The 21,310-nt window shown below is 41.6% G+C and overlaps 1 protein-coding gene across 1 annotated transcript in view; it reads right to left on the bottom strand.

The window, feature by feature from the left end:
- Positions 1-21,310, bottom strand: part of KCNQ1 (potassium voltage-gated channel, KQT-like subfamily, member 1) — a gene marked incomplete at both ends in the record, with an annotated part of 141,638 nt that overhangs the window by 6,634 nt on the left and 113,694 nt on the right. The window contains 1 exon segment of the mRNA XM_010135032.1: positions 456-531. Within this exon segment, the coding sequence (XP_010133334.1) occupies positions 456-531 (76 nt within the window).

Below are 21,310 nucleotides of genomic sequence, written 5' to 3'. Positions count from 1 at the left end.
AGGAGAAACCTTCCAACACTTGAACAAATTTCTACCCCGGCTTCTTACCAGGACTTCATTATTGTTAAGAGACAGAAACAAGGCTGAGGCAGTACTTTAATCTCTAATCCTCCTGACTCAGCACGACAGTAACGTAAGCTCAGAATTATGGAGACACATGAGAATGTTTGCACTGCGAGAGAGAGACAGCAATAACAGAGGGCTAAGGGTCAAGTCCATTAGCAGAAAATATCATTTTAATTCAGGCTGCATTTCAGGAGTTCAGCCTATTTCAGTGCATCCACAGTTGACTAACCTGCTGCTCAACCACCGCCCGGTTGAAGGAGGGACAGAATAGAGGGTGTCGCTCACCGTTACTGAAGTGAACTGTGTTGCCTCTCTTATTCTAACAGAAACAATGAACCAGGGGAATAAAAGGGTTTGTTTAGAGAGGGAGCTTTCTATTCCCAACTCACCTGGAACTTTTTCTTCGCTACAAAATACTGCATCCTCCGAATCACCTTAATTGCAGCGCGGTGGTGTTCTCGCAGCCTGCGGGGAAAATGAGGAAGGTGAGTGGGGTGAAAGAGCATCTCCATCCAGACAACAAACACAACAGGCTGCAGTAAATGCTTTGCTAACACACGAGTGTGTAATGTAAGGAGTTGCGATTCCGCCCGGGAGCACAGCACGCTAGTGTGCTGACCTTCCCACCTTTCAAGGTGAATATAAAAAACCATGCACATGCTTTTATACACGGGCACTCTAGAAGTCCAGCTTTGGGGTTTTTTGTGGTCTTCTCCCCCTCTAAGTCTCATACAATATGTTTCTCCACTTACACAAATTTGTTTTTCAAAGATTATTTTAAAAAACGCTTAAAAGGTTATGGAGTTGTTGACTGCTAAACAATCCAAATGACTTTGTGGTTGCCGGATGCAATGTCTGCACACACACGTATCCCCAGACTGAACTGTCAATGTCTATAAAGACAAGTCTGAAAGCTCTTTATAGAATTCTTTCTCCCTCTTTATGCACACACATACGAACTGAATTCAGAATTAAAAAAAATAATAATTCGCTCTTTGTACTTTAACATAACAGATTTTCATACTGACTTTATTTTTAAACAGTTCATAAAGAGCAACAGATAAATTAAATTTTTCAAAGCTTGCAAGAATGATGTGTTTTTCTTCTTAATGCTAAAGTATCAAATCAAACATTTAAGCTGTGCCAATCATTTATTCCGCTTGCTCATTCTCTTACTCCTCTCAAGATGTGCTTGAATGACACTGTGGCACAATCTTTACTTCCCTTTTCAATGCATGAATATCTAGTACCCATAACTCTCATCCCGAACAGATTTCTAGTGACGGCTTTGGGGAAGCAGCAGTAAAAGCAGAGTTAGATATTCCAGATGTTTTATCTTTATAAAATTATTAGTAATAATACTGATAGACTGGCATATTGAGGTGTCACCAGGCTGTGCTGAACCTGACAGCATTCATCCTCGCTATGGGATGGAAAAATCTTATTTAATTTGTGCACAGGTTTGGGTCTTTGCTATGATACAACAGGGCATCACCCAAGCCTCTGCCGTTAAATATCACCCGGGATTTTAGTGAGTATTCATGTTATTTCCTCAGAACAAATCTCCCCCTACGAACAGAAGTTCTGTGTGGTCGCATGGTGGATGTCCATCCTTTGCCCAGCATAGGGGGGGTTCACCTTCTGAAAACTGAGCACTTTAGCATGAAAACAGCTTTCCACAAAGCCAAAACCAGAACCACACAAAGCTCTTATTTTCTCCTTGTAGACGCTGCCTCTCAGGAGGTTTCTTTCCGTTACAGACACTGTCCAGATTTAGCAATGACAGAAAAGATTACTTTCTCCAGATACAGTGTAAAATATGGTTGCTTCTCAAACTAATAACGTACAGCTTTTCACCATGGGTCTACATGTTGCTAAGACTGGAAGTGCATTTATACAAAGCGACTGTGCCTCAGTAACTACACTCTGACCCGTGACTCCGCAGCTGGTTGTGTACAGGGAGGCCCTCCCCTCTTATCGCCGTACGTCGGGGTCTCCAAGGCTCTCTCCAGGCCCCGCAGATCTGACTGCAAGGTCATGGCTCACGCTATAAAAACGGCAACACGTTCCTCCTAAGTGAGACGGCCGCCTGCATGGGTCGAGTCCTGGTGAACGGCGTTAGCTAGTGCTAGTTTGTACTACCCCTGTACTGCATCTCTCTTGCTGCATCCCTCTGCTGCTCAGGACATGGGTGACTTCCCCAAAACCAAAGAAAATTTTGATGTTTGGGGGTTTAAAGTCCTGCTTCACAGAGGTGGGAACCAAAGAGACAAACGCTGCTTAATTTGCTGTTACATATCGACAATGTAAAAGCGTAGCTGTGATGCAGCTAAACATCCTCTATATAAATGTACACAAAAACATCTTATGACAAATAGAAATAAATTTCAATTGCAATAAAACTGCCTGTAGTATTTCCGTTCACGCCTCGTTTCCTCGGGGTGTTCTTCACAGTCCGTTATTTCTGCGTAAAACATTTTTCTTTGGGACAGAGGGTCACTGGTAAAGCACACCAAATCCCTCATTCTCTATCAAGATGTCGAGTCTCATCTATAAGCAGGACAGCCAGATTATAAAAACGGTATTCACCCTTCCGGGAAACAACAGGACTATACCAGCAAAATGAATTTCCAGTGCAGCTATTTCACATCAAGTCATTGCTCAGGGCTAACACGAACTTCCATGCCAGGAGGTAAAGTTAATATTCTTGTTTTATTCTTTCCCATTTCCCGCCCCGGTAGGAAGCCTTACAGTAAGCTTGTTCCTGCTTATGCTGTAAAATCTAATTCCGCACGACAGGCTGTCCTGATTCCCCAAGATTAAATGCTTCTGCGATGAGGAAAGGGAATAAAGGATTTAATTAGTAGCCAGGGTTATGATTCACGGTTGTTTGATCTCTTTCGCAAACTGGTTACAAACGCTTTGGTAAATTGAGAGTTTAACCATTAACTGGCGATATTTGTTTGTTCAGCCACTTGTGACATCTCTGAATTCTGGCTACAGAATGGCTGTCTGCCCCTCTGGAGACACACAGCATGCTCAGGTGCCAGAAAGCCACTTGATACATCACTGTCCTTGGGGCAAGAATACTTTTTTTTTTTTTTAGGAGTGTGGTGGGAAATGACATCATCTGAGAGTGCTCTCAGACAGCACCACGGCCCTTCGCATCCTCAGAGCGAGCGGGAGAGGCCCCTGGGAGAGGCGCTGATGGCAGTCACCCTCCCTGAGCCCTCTGGAAGGGGTTTTTAAGGGACTAGCGGGTTACTCCAGAGATCTGCCTGCTTCAGGGTGGCTGTGGGAGGAAGCTCTCCTGCAGCTGAAACACCTCATGTTCGGTTTTGCCTGACTTTGGGAGAGAGCTTGTTTGACGAGTGCTTTAGCAACAGGGGCAGCAGACAAGGGCTCTGCTGTTTGTCAGAAAAGTTATTTTCTTCCCCTGAGCATTCACTCCAATAACCATCAGTATATTACCTTCAAAACCAAGCTGAAGTAGTCTGTATGCCTGTAAAATCAAACTAAAGGTTACTGCTCTAATACTAGACATCTCAGCCTGCACCTTTCCAAAGAAAAACTGCCGAGAGCTTTCGCTAGCTACCAGTAATTTTCTTTCTTGATATAAACACGACATCAAGATCACCTTGAACCAGCACAAACACGTGACATTTCCCATGGACTCATAGAATGAGGTCCCAAAGCTGCCCACAAAGCTGTAACATTGTCAGAACCCGTAGGGATGATTCAGAAGTGTGAAGGAGGATATAGCAACTCACCAACAACAGAAAACCATCCCAGTGTTAACGGGTCAATAGATTCATACAAACCTACATTACTTGCAGGTGTAATGTAGGTTTCCTTTATTTGAGCACCGAAAAAGCAACCTGAAGTGGATGCAGGCACTTCTCAAAGCATAAGAATGAGGATAAAAAAACCCCTCATCATCAACATACAATGGATTGAGCACCCACATTACAACAGAAAGCCCGACAGAATAAAATGACTAGAAATCATTAATTTTTCCTGCCTGCTTTTGTTGTTAGCGTACACGACCTACAACAAGTCATTTAGAGGAAACTTGATCGCTTCATTAGTCCATCAGAAATCTGGACTGGAATGTCCTGTAGTTTGGAAAACAAGCTTGCTGAAGAAATTCAGGTAATTGTACAGACGTTCTCATTTGGTTGGAAGGTTGTTATACATTTATAAATGCCCCAGACTATGGTAATGGAGCCATTTGTACATTTGACTGTGACATTATTCATTTTTCACCACACAGCCAGCCAAAACCTCAGTAGGTTTCCCAAGGTGAGGCTCATTCCCCGGTCCTGCACTCACCGACAGCCGCAGCGAATGTCAGCGGCTTCAGCCAGCACCGCCTGCCTCCTTCCTGCCAGGGGACCTGCCGGGCCACCCCGGCAGAATGCTTTCTGGGACCAGGCTAAGAGTTTTGGTTACAAAAAACAGGTGCCTTTACAAAAAAGGATGTAAGCAGTTGCATGGTTTAGTTGTTTTATGTTTCAAGAAAAATAACCCCTTTTTTTTTTAATGAAGTTTTATAAGATTAATCCCTGTTCTGAAATAAACAGCTCTTTCATTTCAGAACAAGAAAGGAAAAACAATTACTAAGATATATTTATTGTCCTTACAAAGCTGCTGAATTTTCTATCAAATCCGTAGTAACACTATTAGAAGTTTGTTCCCTTTTTCATCTCAGGAAGGTGTTCTACATATTGGTTTAGTGTTAACAGAAATATTAAAGCCACAAGACAGAGGAAAGGTGGTGTTAATTTCCTATTTATAACACTCGCCTTTTTGTTCATTTGTAGAACATTTTATTATCAGGGCCATAATGTCTGGCACAGACCTCCCAATGCACAGGGACACAGATATTATCAGAGTTAAAAGGTCAATGCTGCCTATTCAGAATGAGTTTAACAAGAACGAAAACTCGGTAGGAGAGAACCACAGATTTGTAATCTCTTTTACAAAAGGCCCATTTCTCAGTAAACCTAACATTGATTCGAAGTCAAGCTCAGTTTTCAAACATATTTAAATTCTCTGCAGTCGTCTTGAATTTCTGGACTTAGGACAGAGCTACAGTATTAAGAAAGAAGGCTGAAGTCAGTTGACCTGAAGTTTTTGGCACTAAGCATTATTTAGACTTGAACTTTATCTTTAACACATCAGATTTTAATAATAAGATGTGCATGTGAACCGAAATACTTTTTTCCAGTCAGGCACTGAAAAGTGTTCCTTGTCACAGAACCTGGCGGACGAGATTCAGAGTAACTACATTAAGCCATTTCATTAGGGCATTTAAGTCTAATGAGATCTTTCATCGTTAGTCCTCCAGGCGCTTTTGGTATAGAATTCACTGTGGCTCAAGGTTATTCTTGTCTTTTCACACATCCTGTCATTCCCTGCCCATTACAGTTGATGGGAGTCTCCGTACTAGGCAACATTTTAGATGCGATAAATTGGAAGGGATCGGATTGCATTGCTGTGTGTTCTGGAAGAGGAAATAGGCTGGATCACCTTTTGCAGCCAGGAACACAGTCGGAATCCCTGATTATTCCAAATAACATGGGCTACCCAGCTTTCCGTCGCGTTTGTTGGCAACTGTCATCTGCCATCACTATGATGTGTTTATTGGGGGCCCTCAGAATATACCCTGGCCCATAAATGATTCACAAAACACCATCTTAAGGTCAAACCTGTAAAAGCTCCCCAGAAGTTTTAGAAAAAGTATGACGACACTTGAAGAGCAAACCAGTTACAAACCTGTAAGTTTTATGAAATGGGCTTCAGCCAAGCGGAGCGTTTGGGTAAATGCTCCCATAACATTTTCAGTTATGAATTATTTTTAATGGACAAACATTCTTTACTAGACCTTGCCCCCCGGACTTCCACCAATTTGTGAAAGGAAGGTTAGAAACTAGTGACAAGACAAACAAAATAAATTCAGCTCTTCCCCATAGCCCTCAGCTCTGAGGTCTTCCCATGTTTAAATGCAATAGGAGTACAGAAATAATAGATATATGTAGAACAAGGAGAATCACAAAGAGCAGTTAAGCCAGACTGTTAAAATGCCTTTGGGTTTAGCAGTCAAAGGCATTCTAGGAATTATTTGCATGTAAGTAATTTGGTTACAAAAGATCTACATCTCCCTATCTCTTCTTGCAATTTGGTCAGGAAGAGGTAAGATGTCATCAAATGCATTTGTTCATCTAAGCACTGAATAATTCAGTGTCAGCAGCAAAAGATTTCTATGAAGACATCTGATTAAGAATTTCTACAGAACAGTATGTTTTGAGTGTTTAATTTTAAAAATGCCAGCTGCTTTGACTTAAACGCATGTGTCACTGTAATTTCAGCTCCCTACCTAGGGGAATGCAGGGGCTGACTTCCCAGAGGAGTATTAGCAATCATACATTAAAAAATTGCTCTGCAAGAATACGAGGTAAGAGCAATGTCACATTCCTCTTTTGGTGAGCCCTTCAGCCAGTAAACAACTCGGGCAGTACTAACTGAACGGGAACACAGCGCCGGGGGAACCAGCTTCAGCTGAATTAACACCCACAAGCTCCTCCTCCCACCATGTATTCTCCCAGCTCTCTGTGGTTGGTCTTTTTCTTTCTTAAATGTAAAATATGTGATTTTAAATCCACAGTCATCTTTTAATGGATTTGTATTTTATTTTACAGCAGCTTTTATGTATTCCTTCTCAAAAGTCATGGGCTTAACTCAGAAATCCTTTCATGTAGTTATAGCATTCTCTACAGACAGTCTGGTTTAGCTTGGTTAGTGGATTTTTAGGAGACATGCAAAAAAGAACAGGTTTAAAAAAATACCATTGCCTTTGGAGAATTTCAACATTTTAATGTCTGCAGTTAATACAAATAGGCTACTATTATAAGAAATAATTTAAAAGGAAAAAATCTGTAGGTTTTTCACAGTCGTGCCATTGGAGCATGGTGTATACATGGGGGATGCAGCCTCCCCGTGGGGTGGGCAGCTCAGCAGCTGCAGGAGCATGATGCGATCTCCCCAGCTCTCAGCAGGGCTGTACTGCTGGCCTGCAGCTGGAGAGAGGCAGCCCTGCTTCAGCACGGCACCAGGGCTGTGCCCTGTGCTGGGAAAAGCCGACACGCAGCGATGGCAGCCAGTGGGAAACCTAATGAGCTGCATTCAGCGGGTCAGCGCTGCGTTCAGCTGTGCACTGGTGGCCTGGGAGACGTGTCCAAGGGGTGGTGGGGATTCATACAGAGAGGGGAAAACAAGCTCGAGTGACTTGACTTGTTTCAAGCACTAACAGCAATTTGAGACTCGGAGCGACTCGGGAAAGCACAGCTCATCAACCCAGCCCTTGAAAACGTGCTCGTATCAAGGCAATGTGAAATGAGTATTTCGATGCAGGCCTGAGAAGGGAAAGAACCATTGCTGTACTGGCCTTCAGTTAGCACAGGTAAGATAACTGCCACGTGGATCAGCAAGAGATGGCGCGAGGAGAAGAAGTTTTTGGCAGCTGTTTTTCTCCCAGGGAGCACAAGTCTCACAAGGGGCTTGGCTTGGCTTCCTTCCTCAAGTACAAACTGTGTAATGTCTATGCTGCTGCAGGATGGCTACGGTGCTGTAACTCAAGGCAGATCACTTTACAATTGAATTTTCAAGAACAGCTTTCCACAAAGCATTATGTGATACTGGGAGACCGGACTAGCATGAGGAAGATAAACACACCATTAAAAGCAAAGTTTTCAAGCATGCTGACCCTCTACTCCATTCCCACTTGTCCCTCTATTCCTCAGCATATCCTGACCAAAAAAAAACCCCAAAAACAAAAACCAAAAAACCACTACACTGATTTTCAACTGATCGGAATAGCTAAATAGCACAGGATTTTGGAGCACAATGCTCAAATTTGTCAAACTTCTCTTAGGGGAAACGGTCCAACACATGGTATGTCTAGAACCAAGACAAATTGCTGCAGCTAAGAATAAAGATCACGCATACGTTTACAGAGCTAATGGTATGCTGGGGCAAACAGATGTAGCATCAGAGACTTCCGTTGTGGTCTGCCCACAGTGCTGCTAGCTAAGAACGTAACCCTTGCTATGAGAGGCTGCACTGAGATCAGGCAGGAGCATGAGGTTTCCTGAACATTCTAAATCACCTTTGCTGTACATTTCCACAATGCCCGTTACCAGGGCATGAAGAGTTGCACAAAGGGCATGGGGCAAAAATATAGGAAGACAAAATGATTTTTGGAAGGTTCTGAAATGCCCTATAGAGAAAGCAGGAAAAATATAAGAACCAACTCCCACTTGGTCAGAATTGGCTATTTTTCCCCAACTTTGGTGACAGCATTATCAAATATGAACTGACATTGATACCTGTATCAAATCACAGCAAACCTTTAAGTAGCTCTTCACTCTCTGCATCTTGCTCAGTCAGAAGGCAATTGCTTTTTGATGTGGTTTCAAGACCAAGTAATTTGAAAGCAACTACACACAAATGAGATCACAGGTAAGTAAATAAGAATGTCTTACTGTCTTACAGTCTTAACTGTCTTACAGCCGTAGTCTGACAGGTTAAACTCCCTTTCTAAAGAAGTTGAAGACAACACAACAGAGCTATAGTTCAGTGCACACAGAAAGCCACAAATACTATTATTTTGCAGCATCTGGTTAAGAGCAATCTTTTCAGATTAAAGAAATACTTTTTGCAGAGCTTATCATTGATGGCTCTGAATTACACAAGGAAACACGGGGCTCCACTCAGTGATAGTAGGAAGAAATACCCATATAGCCTCTGGTTACTTGCCTTCCTATTGCTGGCCTATTAAACGTACAATAACCTTTGACTATTAAACCGGCTGATGTTACACTACTTCGTTATGCTCAAGAAGTTGTTAACATGACACAGTAGCTCTTTGTTGTATTCATCACAGGGAGTTCCAAGAGCTCTGCAGATTCAAGGCTGAGTTTGTGGATTTTCTGTGGCTTAAAATGCCTTGCCCTGAATAGACACCGGATACAACCTGTACGCAAAAATACCTAATGCTGAGTACGAGATGTCAAAACCTCAAAATTATCATCAACTCATTAAGAATTCTCAATTACTTGTTCCACTTTACATCATACTTGAACGTGCTAATTTAGTATGTGCTGTACCTCACACATCCAAATTAAGAGTCATCGTGTAACACTACTAACAACATCCCATTTAACCTTTTGTTTTGAGACAAAAGAAATAAGCTTTTATTAGGTCAACTCCTGACACAGTTCATGGAAGGTCAAAACAATACTGCATTGCTACTTATTTAACCTCACACAATGGCTTTAGCCAGAACCTCCTCCAGTTCTTACCACTTCTCAGTAATATGGGTATTTTTAAATAATGGTGGATAGAGACAAAAAAAATTGGTTTTCCTTGGTAAAGCCAATCATAAGCAAGAGGTTAGATTCACTCACAGACAAGTGCACTCTATTCTATCCTGGCAAAGCAGGTAAACTGAGAGAGTATCTCAGCTGTTCAACACAAAGGAAAGTCACAACACAGCTGCCACTGACAAAATAAGCAGAGACGGGGAAAAAATACCCGAAAGGAAACGGCAATCAGCCCGAACAGCAATATTTACATTACCCAAATCAGTGATATTTCAGAAATCCGAACATTTTCCATTACAGAGATGACTAGCAAATTCTCCTACCAGTTAATAATGCAAAAGAGAAGATGGAAGTTGCTGCTGTGAAGCTGTTTCTAAGCCCTATAATCTGAAATTGTACCGTATCAAAACCCCCCATCACTGCCACAGAAATAAACTGGAAAACACGAGGCCAAGTTCTCTGCTGATTTCCACCACGGGACACCCGAAAGCTGGCGGGCCATTAGGTCACCATGGCTTTGGGCTTGCCATCTCTGTAGGGGCTCTGGATGTAACTCCTGCAGAATGATATAAGTGTCTGCTCACAGCTGCACTTTTTAGTGGGTGTATCCTCCCAGAATAAAGTGATAGAAGACTGTAAACATGAGGGTGTTGCTATAGTTTGTGTAAGCCGCCATGAAAAGCAGGGCAAACCTTGAACAGATAGCATTAGGACAGGGGGACTTCACTTCCCACATCAATACCATCGCTTCAGAAAAAAAAAGGCAGTTACAAATGTAGTTCAAAACTGCAATTTTTGCAACTGGAAGCATTCTCAAGGATTTGTTATTTTACAATGGTGGAGAAACACATGGGATTTCAGCTTGTGGAGAACAGCCTTTTCCTATAAATCACAGAGCGTAATCTGAAACCTAGAAACAGCACAGGGGCTCACATTTATGGATTTAAAACAGATGAAGAGTAAGCACGCTCTTAACCCTTTCCCCGTAATTTCTTCCCAGTACAAAATGAAAAAGAACATGCAAGTACTGAACAGAAATTAACTTGGTAAAAATCACAATCAGTACAATCCTGTAAACACGCAACACCCCAGCTCTTCGACTGCTGCTCCTAAGGACACAAGCCCAGAATTGTCCTAAAGCAAAGCACTGTAAACCTGTGAGAGCATAATCCACCGTTCGGACTGTTCTTTCACCAACTTTTATTTAAGCAGTTTATCTTGTTGAGATTAGGATCTCTCTTATAGAGCAAGAGCTGGCAAACACAGGCTGCTGGTGTTGAATATCAGGCTGTATTTCACTGGGAAAGCAGCCGCTAGCAGCCTGTCGTCTCACCAGAACCGCACCAGCTCCTTAATCAGGCAATAGGAGAACTAAAGCCAACACATTAGTGATAATTTCTCTTCAGAAATATGTCAGAGCATTAAGACAACATAAAGAGCATTTATTTATCGTCTTTTAAGATCCCCAACCATTTCTCTATTATTTTAGGCTCTTGTATGGCTCAATGGACCAAAAAAACCCAAAACCAACCAAACAAAAACCACCCACCCCAAACCCAGCATAGCCTGTTCAAACTTGACACAGGTTTTTTTGTTGTTTTAGGGTCATTTTTTTTTTTATAAAATCCCCACAATGTCAAAGAACGGATTGGAGTATCAGCATTGCCAAGAGGCAGGGTCAGAGTTGCAGTACTTGCAGAAATCCACTCACATACGGGACACAACGGCATGATTAAAACCAGAAACAGGCTCAGATTGAAATAAAGTATGATGGTACATCATGTTAGATCTCCACGCCGATGTAATGTTTTAGAGCAAACCCTAAACCAACCCACACAAGACACTTGCAAGGAGAAGAGGAAAGACCATTTTAAGCTTACTGCAGTACTGCTCATCTACACCCACAGGGTTTGCCCGGAGTAACCCACCTCCATCCCTTTATTGGCTGCAGCCCAGTGCAGCGGCACTTTTGCCCTGTCTCCTGATGAAAAGCTCAGCTGTTTCTGTATTCCACTGACAAGGTTGCAATTCCCAGGAAAAACATCTCTAAGTTGCAATGATGGGCACCTGTATCTTTTTCAAGTGAAGAAGTAGCTACCTGAGAACACCAGCAAAACCCAGCAGGAAAGGTATTCCTTGTCTTGAAACAGTGCCGTCATGGCTAAAATTTAGTGCTACAATAATCAGAGAGATGGCCTTAAAAATCCTGAGTCCTTTTGAAAGAGCTTGGGGACACTGCTTTATGTAATTGTACTTTTTTAAAAAATATATAATTTCAAACCAAAGACTGACTTCTTTTACAAATCCATACTCTGTGGAAAACTTAAGATTAGACCTCCAGCTGCTTCACCAGCATCCTATCATCACCACAGCTTTTTAAGGCCACAGACCAATTTCAGATACAATCTCCCTTACTTAATTTTGGTCCTGCAGATGCTCAGATCCAGATCTCATCTCAAGATGGTATTTGCATACAAAACCCTATGGTTTCCAAAGCTGTCTATTGGCCCATCTAATTATGCTGGGATACCCACTTCTGAAAAAGCTCATGAGGTACCTAAACAACTATGACAACCTGACCTGTTCCACGTGTACCCAGATGTACAAACTGTACAAGTAGGAAGGAAGAAGCACCTTGCAAGCTCAAAAGCCGCTAAAATATGGACTGTATCACATTTACTGATGTCTGTGTTCAAAACGTCCAGTCAGATAAACCCTTTAATCACTTTAATTAGAGCACATCTCATGCAAAAAGAGCCAAAGCTCCTGCTAAATCTACTGAGTTGCTTTGAAGCCCCCATCTCACCAAAGCAGGTGCTGCACCCCAGGCCGGAGAAGACTTAGTGAAGCCAAGGGGAGAACACACGCCTGAACTGACACGCTCGCTTAGCACACCCAGGGATCAGGAGAAACTTGAAATAGTGGTGCATACAAGAAAATATTTCAGAAAGCAAATATAGATTATACACTGAGGAGAATTCTAGACACACACTTACTAACTAGGTTCAAATCTTCAGGGTGGAAAATCTGACCTGAAACATCTTAGACCTGCTGTTCAAGCTAACAGTTAAAGAACAGGCTGTGTTATCGCTATTGCAAAAAGACGGGGAATTTTATGAGTTGATAGGCTGGAGACAGAAACTGGCTGGGACTAACTACTCTGGTATGTGAACTCTGATTCTTTCTGAGGCTTCAAAGCACAAGCACAGCTCAACAACAGTTTTTTCAGCCTAGAATTATTCTCTAGTAAGTTAGATATGAAAAAGAGCATGTGTTTTAATTACTTGCTCCCTCAATTCAGAAATTGTTAACAAGCCTCTTTTACCTTTCAACTTAAGTTCTGTTACATAGAAAAACCTATTTTGCTTAATACTCCTGTCTCATTGTGTAAATATGCAATGATGTGTACAGAATAATCTACAGTTGAGTACTTTGTAACTTTACAGCTTTGCAACACATTTCTTCAAAGCACATTTCCTTGATATGAGTTGAGCAGCAGATAGGAGTCTCCCGGTCCTGGCCACTATTTATTCTAGAGGTATTTCTTTTCAGCGGAATTGATACAGTCAAGGAATCCAGCATTCAAAGAACTAATACAAACATGCATTTCTCTTGGCAGAATCAGCACGGAGGAAGTTAAGTGAAAATGAAAACTAAACTTCCAGTGTCCAGAGGGCTGACTAACAGCCCAGGATGGACAGACATTGGAGAGAACGTGCTAGTAGTGGAATTAAGGAGGGTGCAGCATTGCTGTCATTTGTGTTACACTGGTTGGAGAATCAGGGGATTCCCACCTCAAGATTAACATCATCCATCATACCACAAAACACATGGCAAGCATTCCTTAGGAAAGCGGAGAGATATCTCACTGAGCATTAAAACCACTGAGATAATTTCCTTATTTTGGGTGCTAGATGAGACACACAACTCTCAATCTTACGTGCAGAAGCAGCAGAACCAGAAGCTGTTAGACAAAGCCCCTGCTGGTTCCAAGGAGAGCTCCACTGGTTTAATTTGCTGGACAATCCCGGAAGGTGTATTTAAAAGAGCACTGCACCAGCCTCTCCCCTCTTCCCTCCACACCACTGTGAGCCAGCTCTCTCCTCTAGCCACCTTCCTTCACATTAGCTCTTGGCCCCTCTCTTGTTCTCTGCCTTTCCCACACTTTCCAAACACCTTTTTATCTCCTTTACATTTTCTGCATCTGTCCCGTAGTTCCTCCTCTCTGTTGTATCAGTTATAAGTTACTCATCCTCATTTTCACAGCCTACTGGGACTCTAGCTATCAAATCTCACGGGCATCTTCCCTCTGAGGGCCATTGCTCAATAACCATGCAAACGCATTTCCTTCCTCGCTGCTTTCATACCAAACAATACTGCAACATAACTTTTTTCTATTTCTCCCTCCTTGGCTGCAAGGCATCTCTCCACAACACTCTTCAGAGGACACTCTTCAGAGAATACACCCCTCACACTGTGAGGAGCCCAAATGCTCAATAGGAAGGCAGCAAAACTAGGATTTCATTGTAGTTTTGCAGCTGTACTTTCTGTGTTAAACTCATGAGAGGGATGCTCTAAAATCAAGCAGAAACTTTTCTCAGGCCAGGGTTTTTTGGAAGGAAAAAAGACTTACCAAACTACCTTAGCCCTTCCTAATAAGCACTTTGGTAGTACAGAGCATAAATTATGTCCAGCTTTGAATGTTTATTTCATAAAAATATTTTTTTTTTAAGTTAACATACACAGAAACGTATGTGTATGAAAGCATTCATTTGATACAAGGACAGTAAGTCAATGCAAATTGCAGACAAGAATTGGAGAGAAAACAAATTTTGAAAATACCAAAATCAATAAGATATTTGAAGGCGATGAGAACTTCAAAATTGTAATTAATGAAGAAACTTTCAATAGCTATCAGCAGTGATTCCTACTGAAAATCTTGTGAGAAAGTGGGGAACATGAAGAAGTGCACTGAAAATCAGGAGTACTTTTCTACCAGCTATGTTTACACCTTGCAGATGCCTTTATATATGTGTCTGGCTGAACAGGGCCCTTAAAGAGCACCTGCAGCTTAAGATTCACATTCAGATACAAGTCAAGTGCTAGTGGGTTAAAGACAGTTTCTTCTAGTAGAAAGAGCTGTCCCAAAGCATGTTTTTATTCTAATAATTGAAATTACTAATGCAAAACACTGTAAAAGTCCACCCACAATTGCAATAATGGGCATTTCTTAAGTAATTATAGATGCACAAAGTAAACTATGCCCAAACTGCATCTGGACAGTTCGATACCACATTAACTTCTTACAAAATAATTATCTCTTATAAGACTAAAACCTCCTATCTCGTTTTCAAAAGATTTTTTTTTTTACTATTTTGCATTCCATAAACATGAACTTCTAGACAAAAAAGTACTTTCCTCTTACAAGTACACCGCACAAGGATTTATGAGTAGCAGCAGCACAACCCTCACAGTTTAAACAAAAAAAATAGTTTTATTCTCTTCCCCTGAGTGTGCATTTAAATATGTATATATTTGTTTGATTATTGTTGGAGTGCTTCTACTGAACTGCAGGGCTTTTTTTTTTTTTTTCTTCAGGTAAGGAGAATATTAAAGCAGCTGGTTTGAAGGAAAAAAGAAGTGGAATAGAAAATGGAGGAAATGGTGTATCCTGTAAAGGAGGTCAGGCCCTTTCAAGTTTGTTGATTCTCACAAGGATTTTATACACAGACCCAATGTGTAAGCCTCAGGGGGCTTCTCCACTTAAACCAAAGCAGACACGCGGCTAACTGGAAGGCCCAAAACCCAGACCTCCACGTATCCGGTTCAGTCAGTGGCAGCGCAGAGAATTTAAGCAAGAGAGCTAAAATAACTGGTATGGACGCACTGGAACACAAAATCTGCCCTATAGGTGTTACTCATACACGTTACCCAGCTACTAAGACAGCCTGAAATAAAACCACGTGGATTCTACAATAACATGTAATTGTTTAGGTTTTGTAAGGTACTCGCCCCTAAGTAGGTAACTGGCAAGGAGGACTGAACACGAGGGCTTCTGACCTGGAAGCACATAGCTTTTTTCCAAATTGGACAAGAACATAACTCTCTCTTCTCAGGACTTCAAACAATTCACAATAGTAATAAATTTTTTATTAAAAGAATGTGCTCAGAGAAGATGGAACAGGTCTTGGAAGCTCAGGAAAGGCATGCAGCATGGTGGTGTCTGTCTTTAAACAGGGAGAAAGCCACATAGACACTGGCACTGCCAGTGCTCAGCTCGGTGATCAGGAATATCACAAGTATAATCACCTGTTAGTGAAAGAGAACCGAGGGAATGCCAAGAAGAGCATTTGTGCCTTTTCTCACACACCCCGAAGTTAAGTGCGTTCACACCAGTTCTTGAAGATAACATAAAAGGCAGAGAGGTCATAATACAAGAGGATATGCTCGGAAATGATTTCTCGTCTTCATCCATTTGCAGCGAGCTGTTCTTTCACAGGGGTTAGCACAGATCTGTGACAGGGTAGAATCTTGGCCTGCTAAAGTCAATAAAAGTTTTGCTATTGACGTCAGTGCGTTGGAATTCCTTCTATTATCTTTAGATACCTGGATAGCTGCCTGAACATCTGCTGAGGTTCCCTCTAAAAAGTCCAAGCGCAGTGTCTTAGAAATACTCAGATCTGTTGGCGAGGATAACTTCATCCCATTAAAAAACACTTACAAATTAAGGCTTCATTAGAAGTTGCTGTGCTTGACTTGTTCGGTAGATTTATTATGGAGATCTCTCATTTGAGGAAACATAATCATATACTTTCTTGCTTCCCACAAGCACCATTCTCCAGATCCCTGTCAAAATACGGCATATTAAGCAACTTGGCCAAGGTTACACAGGAAGCCTGTGGCAACGCCAGAAATTCTGAGCCCCATGAAATTATCTGAACACCTTCCATTTCTTGAAATACAAACCAACAATGAGAACATGAGGAAAAAAAGAGACAGGTATATACCGATGAATTAACATTTTTCCAGCCAACACCTCCTACATTGCACTTACAATGAATTGAAGGGCAACGAAAACGTATGTGCATGCACGCACAACCACAAACCAGGTAGTTCCCTGATTTATGGTCAGGTATATGTCAACACTCAGCCATGTCATATTCAGGCATCCATGGTCATAAAAGCGCAAGGAACAAGCAGTGGTCTGCGCGGGGAGAAGGCCCTGGTCTATGGTCAGAGCCAAGTGCACCACCGCATCTGCTCTCAAAGCTGTCTGCACAACAGATTGTCTCAGTCCCCAGCTCTCCACCTATGAATGACAACATTTGTGTGACCTTTTACGCCACAGCGACAAAACAAAAATGCAAAATCTGTATTAAAACAGAAAAAAAGAGTTCAGATAGATTTCTCTATGTCTGCTAATTTCCTCTCCTAATAACACCTTTACTCACATTTCACTTCCATTGCTCACTTTTTGTATTTAACATAGTTTTCTCAACTCTAAGCTTTGCAATTATCCACATTTCCCTTTAAATGTGCTGTTATGTGCAATAAATCAATGCAATTTCAAAAAATGACTGTTTTTAGAACACCAGGGGTATTGGCAGGAGTGTGGCCTCACCTACACTCGCTGATGTTTGGAAAAAATGCATGGTATAGTCTAAGTTCATTATTCCAAAGCAGAATTGACTGATATATAGGTGACATTAAACACTGTTTGGCTGTGTGCTCTTGCTATGTTGATGTTCACGCACACTTAACAGTACCTGCCTGTCCCAGGGTTATGTGTCCTGAAGAATGTTTTCATTCTTTTCATATTTCACTTTATCTGAAATAACTTCAGGCAACTTGTATTCAGCTGAGCTAATACAAGATGAGTAATTTGACAGAACATTTTCACAAATACAGCATGAAACATCCAGCCTTGCTACAAGACTCTTCAATGCTTCGGCAGGACACAAAGCCCCTCCACCGCCCGCCATACCGATGAAGTCTCCTTTTCCCCAGACCGTGCAATGCTCAAGGGAGCATAAGGCATCCCAACAGCAACAAAACACACACCAGTGTTTAAACTCTGACATTAAGCTCAAGCAAGTATGTTCAGGGACTCAAGAAAGATCTTGGCTGAGAGAAAAACAAAAAAAATTACTGGGAAGATTGAGGAACATAAAATTAAAAACTGACCATGCTGTCAGCATGTTGGAATCAGACATACACGGGGCTCCAAACTAAGTGATTTATTTCCTCTTAAAGAAAAAAAAAAAACCCTAAACAAAACAGAAGTGTTTCCGGCATTAGGGCGAACTCACTATTTTCTTTCAACTACTTCTTCATGGGAAATTACAAATCGGTTGAGGAGCTGGGACTTGAACTGATAAAATGACCTAAAATAGACAGGATGAGACTGGTCATAAAGGCATGAGAGTTGACCCACGTAGAAAAACGGGTCCCAAAGTATCTTTCAGCTGTACATTTAGCACTGGCTGAGGGAATGCAGGATTACGGCTCCGGGGTTGCATACAGGTGACCTCCCTGCTCTCTCCGTTAAAACACGGCTCCCAGGATGAGGAGCAAGATGTTAATGCCCATCCCATACGATGCTGTACATGTACGCTGAGCATGTGACTCATCTGGACCGCTTGGTCACCTAAACATCAACAGCCATTCACATTTCCCATGGCTTATGCACACACAAAATCTCGATGCCTTTAGACAAGGAAGAGTTTTTCCAGGAGTCGGAAACAAAAGACATTCTAAATTAACTAAGAGATCTTGCAGAGCAATTCCACGGTGCTATGAACATACGACCACTTCCACTGAGCGCAGCGGGCAGCGCCCCCGGTGAGGTAAAGCACCCTCATAAGACTTTGTAAGGATGAGGCCCGAGGGTTTTTACCCCCTCAAAAACCAGGAATAGCTCCCCAAAAGATTGTTAGGAAAAACCAGATTAAACAGAGGACTAATGCATTAGTTTTGCAGAACTTGGCGTATTTCTGCTTGAGACATTTTGTCACCTGCTTTCCAATTTCAGATTCCTCCGACACACCTTCTACCCCAAGTACTGAGGTCTTCTGATGTCCAAAGCACTGCAACACAAAATGTACAGCTCCTTGGGCAACGCTGCCGCCAGTTCAAACTTCGCGGTGTCAGGGTTTATACGGTGCAGTGAAACACCCCTGGCCATTTTAAATTCAGGTCAAACCGTTGTTACCAGCTCATTTTCAAAGCGCAGTGTGTCACTAGCAGTTTTCTATTACAATGCCATGCTGTTGCATTTAAAGTGGTTCCACAGATTTATGGAGCTAAAATGTACTAAAAAAATACAAATAAGAACCCGCTCTTCTTGCAGAGAGGAATAATCGTGTTTTTCTTCAGCTCTGCCTTCAGCATATCGCTGTCACTGGGAAGGGGGTAGAATTCAAGCTCAAGAAAGCAAGATTGTACTTTTGCCCTGCTTAATTTGCCAAGCAATTCTGTTTCTTGTGAATTTAGTAGCATACTACAGCCTTTAGTCAACAGTAATCATTATTAGTATTAGGAAACAGAAGCTAAGGATTAACCTTGCATTAAAACTACTGTTGACCTTATAAGAGTGATTATTTATTAGTCTGTGAAAATCATGACATAACCTCACAGCTCATATAACTATTCAGGTGTATTATAAAAATAAATAAATACCATCCTTCTCCCACCACCAACAGTACTACGCTTAAATCACTCGAAGTTTTAAGACTGATTTTTAACAGGTCAACACAAACACAGCATTCAGATGATTGTTAAAAGTAAATTAATCAGTAAATTTAACAATTGCTGCAAGATTAAAAAAAACTGCCCACAAAAAAAGAAAGACTCGAGCCTGCTTTGTTTTTAAGATGTGTAAGGAATTTTGCTCAGAATATATAGAGTTAAAAAGCAACTACTTGGTCATACTCACTTGTTTGTGCAGCACCAAATTTAAATCCAGGAGAGATTATGAGAAAATTTGCTGCAGGCTGTCAGACCTCATTAAGTTAATGGAACTGGTAAATTGGCACATTTCCAGCACATTGTAGAAAGAAAAGCGCTTTCAGCTCAAGAGTGAAGGAGATCCAGTTTCGGTTTGGCAGCTAAAGGAGATTATTAGCTATAAATAATGGCTGCACTGAGATGACTTATATGGGATTGCTTGACCAAATTGAAGGCGAGGAGACAAAAAACATTAACATTTTGAAACGAATGATACAGTCTCTTTGTTGGATGGAATCTAGAACAGCTTTGTAGACATTTTCCTTTTAAAGCCTTAGTATTTACAAAATCATCTAAAAGTCTTGGTAACAAGCTTAGCTACCACTAAACTCATTAACACAGAGAAAATTCTTCTCTTTGTTGGGACTTCAAATCTCTTCAAAAGACATTACAAAACCCATGGTTCCGTGTGAGGTGGTGATGTGCTGTGATGTATCCACCAAGTATTATAAGTATTCACCAAGTATTATATATTATATTATTTTGCTTTGAAATACTGTGGAGTGTTTTCAGAGCCAGGACAGCAGAAGGGAACCAGCACCCAGCAGTAGACTCAGGAGATGTTGGTTTTCTGAGTGACCAGAGAAGACAAAACACTGAAGAACGTGACAGGGGGAAATTTCTCTTTGGACAATGAGATGTGCATGGTAAGACATTTTTCTTACCTCTAATTTCTAAATGGCTTTGAACTGAAGAAGAACAGATTACCCTCGGAATTTATACCAATAAACCCCAAATTATATATGTGACTATTAACAGTCGAACATGTGTCTGGATTGCGAACACTTAGATACTGAGATCTGTAAAGTTCATGTTGAGATTTCAAAGAGAGCTGCCGCCAGGACCTGGTTCTATTTATTTGTTTGTAACTAGATGTACCTCTGCTTTGAAATCAACCGGCTACTCTTCCTTTCCTCAGTGGAGAAGTTTTTTGAAGCAGGTGTTGATTCACAGCACTACCAAAAGAAGCACCAGCCCTGTTTTTTCTGCATAAAATGAGAACAGGAACTCTATTGTTTACTTATTTCATTCTTTCTTTGTCCTCCTTTATTCCTTGGTTTCTCCAGAATACATTTTAAAGGAAAATCAGGCCAGTTTCTCTGTGTATTTTGGCTTCAGCTTCTCTGTCAAGGGACCGGTGCAGGGGTGGGTAGGTAAGAGCACCTGCCACCTTGCAAACTGGATCAACATCACCTAGGCTCCTTGTCAGCATCGCATGGGAGTGACTTCTACTTCTGAGCAACACAGGCCAAATTGAGTCCAGCTACTCACGATGGGACCGATTTCCCCGGCACCCAGTCACAGTGGGTATAGAAGGCACTTCAATATCTCTCTGTGTCTGCTTTTACTTTAGATTTACTGGGGAGTGAGTGGTGAATTCCGCCAAAAAAAGTAAACATCAGGTTCCCTCCTTATGAATGAAGGCTTTATTGTGCTCTAAAAATTTCTGCACAGAAAAGGCTGCCTCCAACAACCAGCTGAGCTAAATGTGAAGAAAAAACCAACAATACATTAATGCGGTAACACGCACCGCTTTCCCCAGGGATCTGGGGCGGAATAGATCAGACCATAGGAACAGCAGTCGTGTTCTGACGCTGTGGTGCCCATTTGAAGAGCCATACTGACAAAACCTTAATTCACTGCATTCCTTACACACAGGGTGGGCATTCTGCACCTAACTCTACCACTTATACTACACCTCCCTCCTCGCCCCCCCAAATCCAACCTGAAACCACTTTTTGTTGTTAATACTGTTCAATAATAGCTTACCTCACGTAGACAATAAAAAGCAGCGTGTGAATGTTTCTGGGGGATACTCATGATGAAAATTCAGTGCTTAACTACTCTGAAACATG

The sequence above is a fragment of the Buceros rhinoceros genome, unplaced genomic scaffold (genome assembly GCF_000710305.1).
Source record: "Buceros rhinoceros silvestris isolate BGI_N320 unplaced genomic scaffold, ASM71030v1 scaffold6740, whole genome shotgun sequence".
Taxonomy (NCBI): domain Eukaryota; kingdom Metazoa; phylum Chordata; class Aves; order Bucerotiformes; family Bucerotidae; genus Buceros; species Buceros rhinoceros.
The sequence above is the reverse complement of the archived record's forward strand: the minus strand, read 5'-3'. Positions and strand labels throughout refer to the sequence as shown.